Source organism: Lucilia sericata, unplaced genomic scaffold, assembly GCF_015586225.1.
Source record: "Lucilia sericata isolate MDLA Ls3-8-SP2 unplaced genomic scaffold, ASM1558622v1 Contig000189F_arrow, whole genome shotgun sequence".
In the NCBI taxonomy this organism is placed as follows: domain Eukaryota; kingdom Metazoa; phylum Arthropoda; class Insecta; order Diptera; family Calliphoridae; genus Lucilia; species Lucilia sericata.
In genome coordinates this window covers 533,141-539,140 of record NW_023994217.1, presented here as the reverse complement: position 1 = coordinate 539,140, position 6,000 = coordinate 533,141, and the positions used below count along the sequence as shown (strand labels likewise).

Sequence of the window (6,000 nt, the reverse complement as noted above, 5' to 3'; positions counted from 1 at the left end):
AAAAATTCCCGGGAAATCCCTACAAACTTTTTCCGAGAATTCCCGAACCCCGAAATCTAGTTAAGACTCTATCGTGCTTTCAACAGACAGACGGAATTTAATAAGGACCCAGAATATATATACTTTTGTGGGTCTATAACCAATATTTCGATATGTTACAAACGGAATGACAAAATCAATATAACGTTGAATTTAACATGGCGATGTAATTTCTATTAATATCACTAGTCCCAATTATTCAACAAAAAATAAAAAATGAATTCTGAAACTGGGGTTAAACTTGGTGTCTTTCGATTTGTAGTTAGAAGCACTCACCACTGAGCTACTGATCTTTTGTCCATACAAAAAACTAATTGTTGTTATGAATAGCACGTAATTTTGTAACATTTTTTAATTTTCTGCGTAATTAAATACAAACGGACACTTTTAGCATAACATTTCGTAAGAAATGTGCCATGTGGTTGGCTATCAAAGTGACCAGCATTCACTCGAATGCTGGTTTGGAAAAAATTTACAGTGAAAATGGAATTTTTGACCATCCAACTTTTTGCGATTTTTGCTAAAGTAGCATTTTTACAATACTTTATTTAAAAGAGAATCTTTACAGTAAATCGGTTATTATTTTTTATGCTTTCTTCATAACAATGTTTTATTCAAAAAATCGATTTAAAAATTAATCCGATATACCCACCATCAAACCGCATGCCACAAGCAATGCTTCACTAATAACAACCTGGCCTCCGGTAGGTTAGTGGTTAGTGTTCTAGTCTGGTAGACCGGAGGTGGTGGGTTCGATTCCCACCTGAGGCACTGGTTAAGGAGCGCACAACAGGCCCGATAGAGGCCTAGGTGTATTTCTTCGGATTTGATGTATATACATCCTCCTTTCAAACTAACTAATAACAACCAGGTTGATATTTGGAATAGGGCGTAATCAAATTATGGACCGAGCAATTTCAAAGTAACAAAAAATAATTTAAAAAAAACAAATATTTTTGTCCTATTTTAAACAATGACCGTATATGGTCGGTAGAGTCAATTAAATAATTAAACCCCTTTCCTGAAAGGAACCTTTTATAAACGCTAGGGTAAGTAAGCGATTTGTGTTCACATAAAACTTATTTATGTCAAAATTCATAGCTGTACTGTTTTTTTAAGCCAGTAATGAGCGATAAAGTAATTTTCTGAATGGACCGATAGCCATAAAATTTGATAAAGTGTTTTTTGGTTCATAAGAAACTTACTAATGTCGAATTCCATTGCTATACTCATATTTTTATACTATTAATAAGCGCTAAAGTAATTTTCAGAAGGTGACCTTATATGAAGGGTCAATTATGGATCGATCGTCATAAAAGTTGGTAGAAAGATTTAAGCTCATATAGAACTTATTTATGTCGAATTTCATCGCAATACTCGTAATAATAAAACAGTTATGACTGTTGAAGCTGTATTTCGGGGGATATGCAGAAACGTGGATATTCCCATTTTTACAAAACAAACCTTACCGATAAAGAATATTTTTTCTTTTCGTTCGGACTCTATCGTGCTTTCAACAGATGGACGGACATGGCTCAATTGTTCTTTATTCAAATAGAATAAAGAACAATTTATAGAAAAGTATTCTAAAATGTGCAAAAAGTGATTTATTTAACATCGGACTTTGTAAAAAATATTAAAAATGTTGGCCTTCCCTAAAGAAAGCAAATCCAAAAAACATTTTTGGATTTGCTTTTTTAGTTTTATTTTTATTCCAAATAAAGTACACAAATTACAAACATGCACTCACATTTGCTCGCCAGTGTATATACTTTTGTGGGCCTATGACCAATATTTCGATGTGTTACAAACGGAATAAAAAAACTAATATACCCCCATTTTTTATGGTGGATATAAAAACATTACTACATCAATTACCTCTCTTGTCATTACTAAAAGTGTAATATTTGCAGTATTTGTATCATAAAATGCCGTGGGATCCGTTATATTAATTCCTTCATCTGGAGTCCAAAAGCCAACTTTCATTATACGTTCTTGTTTTAGTTTTAAAAGATCAATTTTAAATTTATTGCGTCTTCCTTCGGTTAGGTCTATGTTTCCAGTCAGGCCTTTTATACTTGCAGTGTTAATGTAATTATATAAAGAAAGGCCATCGTTCCAAGGTTCCTCAAGAGCACAAGACAAATTTCGTAATTGTAAGGCATGTACACCATTGAGTGCCATTAGACCGGTAGCAAACGCATAAACAGAATCAAACATTAAAGCTGGTTGGGTCTGCGAAATATGAAATAGTTACATACATACATATTCTTTTTTAATAAAACTCAAATATATTCCTGTATTTAATCTTGTATTTAATCCCAGCAAAAAAAATTAATAGTTCTTAGTAAATTTTCATGACATTTTAAATAGTACTATAAAATATATTACAAATGTCTTCCCTAATTTCAACTATTCTGAGTTAACAAAATATATTAATACTTAAATTGATTCAGCGATTTAAATTCAGTCAATGAATTGTATGTACAATTAGGAATAATAATGATATTAAACACACATACATTAGGGTTAAAACTTTTATAAAATCTTTGGAAAATTTATATCATCCATATCTATTACACATATGTTCAATTCACAATCAAGTTGTATATTGTACCTACTAAAGTGTAGTAACAGTGATTGTGAACAGATCTTTGCAGCAAGTCATAAGTTTATGTTCTCAATGAAAAAAAAACAATCAAAACAAATATACATAATAATGTCAAAAGATAAAAAAATCAAAAAATATTAAATTAATTAAAGATGAGAAATAAACCAAATTAATTTCTTTGAATTTTCAATTCTTTTATTTTCTTTATTCCACATTTTAGACTAATAAATAAACAGTTTTTGATTAAATTTTAGCTCTTTTGTTTTGGTAAACAGCTGTTTGTTTTTGATTTCAGTGTTACCACTTTATCGTTTTTTATGCTAAAATCGTTTGAATTTTTTGTTTATATGTTGAAATAAATATTTGGCAACACTAAACTTTCTTACAACATTCGAAAAACATATGAAAAATTGTCGTAGGAGTTGTATAGAGCTTTTGCATAGAAAATACCAACAACGTTGTTATGACTATTGTAGCAGCTGCTGACATACAACGCATACAACGCTACAACATCGATTGTGAATTGAACAATAGAGTATAAACAATTACGTTGAAGCGTTAAAGATGTTTCCGCAGCGAGTGCTATAATGTTTTCGATATTTACTCATAACTAAAGATAAAATTGTTTAATAATATAAACTAGTGTCATTGTTTGACTTACGACATTTACACAAAGAAAAAGCAAGGAAAGGGGTAGCGGTTTATCACTCCTCCAAATTTACTACCCAAACATGTAGATTATATGTACCGCGGAAGGTTTTTGCACTAAAAAGATCCGAGAAAAAAGTTTTCGTTATTGCAACACTACTGGCTACCACGTAGTGATAGCGCCTAATTTTGGTTAATCTCCTAATATACAATATTTATTTGATATTATTCGCATATTTCCTATTAGTAGCATTTAAAATATATCCCAAAATACATACAGTGTCGGACAAAACTAAAGCACGAACTTTTACTTGTTAGAAAAAAGCTTAGTAAAATTAAAAAAATGGTTATTTTGTAATAAAAATTATTATTTTAGGAAGAATATAGTCTAGAAATTATAAAAACAATGAAACATAATGTTGTTTAAAATAAAATACATAGTTTTTAAGTATATTATTTAAATAAGACTAAAATTGCAGCGATAAAACTAAAGCACGTAACTTTGGATATATTAAATTTTCATGAATTTTAAGAAACTGTTAACAAAAACTATTATTGAATAAGTAAATACTTTCTCTTGAAGACATTATAAGAGTAAATTAACTTAAAATAAAGTCAATTTATAAAATTTTTATAGACTTTTTTGATCATTCGCCTTCGCAGTGCACTTTCCTGCAATTTGAAGTTCAAAATGGCTCATCAAAAGTATTTTTTGCGATAAAAAGGAAACATTTTTGATGATTTTAATAAATGTCAATTAGTGAAACAAATTTTTAAAAAAGTTATTATTTATCACATAGTAATTTGTCAAATTATAAGCCACTTTCAATCATCAGGCTTATTGGGTGTAGTGGAGGATCACGAAAAAAAACCCTAAAAAGGGAGGACCAGTGTTGAATTCGGATATTAAAATTGGTTCTATTGCATTAACAAGATCCATAGTAATTCAATTACTATTAAATATTATGTCCAAAGATATCCAGAAAAGAACTGCAGAAGGTTGATTAAAGTCATATTAAAGTAAAAACGCCTTTTATTTTGCCTAAAATTCAAACTGGCTAGGACTGATTTGACAGAGGGGCACTTCGACCGAAATTTTATACAATGAACATTTTTCTGATGAATCGAAGCTAAATTAAAGTGATTTTGATGAATTAAAGTTAGAATCCAGGCCAGTAGTGAAATTATCGGTATATTGTAGTAAAAATAAAACACAAAGGGGGTAATATTATGGTTTTGGGACGTTTTCCACGTAATGGGATCGGAAAATTTTATAAATATAAAGTAGTAGTTAGTTAATTAGTTTGAAAGGAGGATGTATATACATCAAATCCGAAGAAATACACCTAGGCCTCTATCGGGCCTGTTGTGCGCTCCTTAACCAGTGCCTCAGGTGGGAATCGAACCCACCACCACCGGTCTACCAAACTAGAACACTAACCTACCGGGGCCACAAATATAAAGTAAATAAATGAAATAACAGATCGTTTTGTGTATGAAAATATCTTGCACAATGTAAAACTGTATTAAAAAGTGGAGATAATGTCTCTAAAATGGATCGACATTACTTTGATTTGGTCTTAAAATGTCTTTAAGTGAAAGTTTTTACGTAATCGATAGTAATTTTTGGTAACAATTTCTTAAAATTCACAAAAATTTAATATATTCATAGTTATGTGCTTTAGTTTTGTCGCTGCAATTTTAGTCTAATTGATGTTACTTGATCACAAGCAATGTATTTTCATTTTAAACCACATTATTTTTCATTGTTTTTACAATATCTAAACTACCCAGCTAAAACTCGGTAATGGGTTGTACTTCCATAACCACTTCCTTTTCAATGACTACTACTTACCGTCTGCATTACTTAGAAGTACTCTAGTACATAATAACTTTCTTATAATCTGATATAGAAGACCTTTATTTTCGGCTTAGTCATTTTGTTTGCACATTTTATTTATTTGCGTGTTAAGAATTGTTTTACAAAAAAAGAAAACAAAATTAAATTTGACGCGCAATAAAATAGCTAAGCAGTGGTGCAGTGAGTAGAACATTTGACTAACAAACCGAAGTCCCTGGTTCGTATTCTAGCTGGCTCTTTTTATTATTAAAAATCAAAACAACTTACTCAACAACTGTTCTGTAAGAGAAATTGCAAGTACTTCTTTAACTCCCTATTTGTAAGGGAGCTTAAAAGTACTTGCCTCCAATGACATTACCGTGTTAAAATAATGACTCAAAATGCTAATGAAGAAGTAGTGAAAAGAGGTTTTATTAGCATTTTAACTCATTACTTTTCAATGTATATAAGTTTTTCCTAGGTATATTCTAGCTAAACTAACCATTTTAATTACAAAATAACCTATTTCTTAAATTTTATTGAGCTTTTTTCTAACAAGTAAAAGTTCGTGCTTTAGTTTTGTCCAACACTGTATGTATGTATGTATGTATGTATGTATGTATGTATGTATGTATGTATGTATGTATGTATGTATGTATGTATGTATGTATGTATGTATGTATGTATGTATGTATGTATGTATGTATGTATGTATGTATGTATGTATGTATGTATGTATGTATGTATGTATGTATGTATGTATGTATGTATGTATGTATGTATGTATGTATGTATGTATGTATGTATGTATGTATAAACAAATGAAATTAATATCGTTTGCGAATCATAGAATTTACAATGG

General features: G+C 29.9%; 1 protein-coding gene across 1 annotated transcript in view; it reads right to left on the bottom strand.

Moving 5' to 3' along the window:
• Positions 1 to 1,881: 1,881 nt before the first annotated feature.
• The window catches only part of LOC119601780 (glutamate receptor ionotropic, kainate 1-like), a 405,267-nt gene continuing 401,148 nt past the window's right edge, over positions 1,882 to 6,000 (bottom strand). Inside the window, exon 5 of the mRNA XM_037952922.1 lies at positions 1,882 to 2,274. Within this exon, the coding sequence (XP_037808850.1) occupies positions 1,882 to 2,274 (393 nt within the window). The remainder of the gene's footprint in view (positions 2,275 to 6,000) is intronic.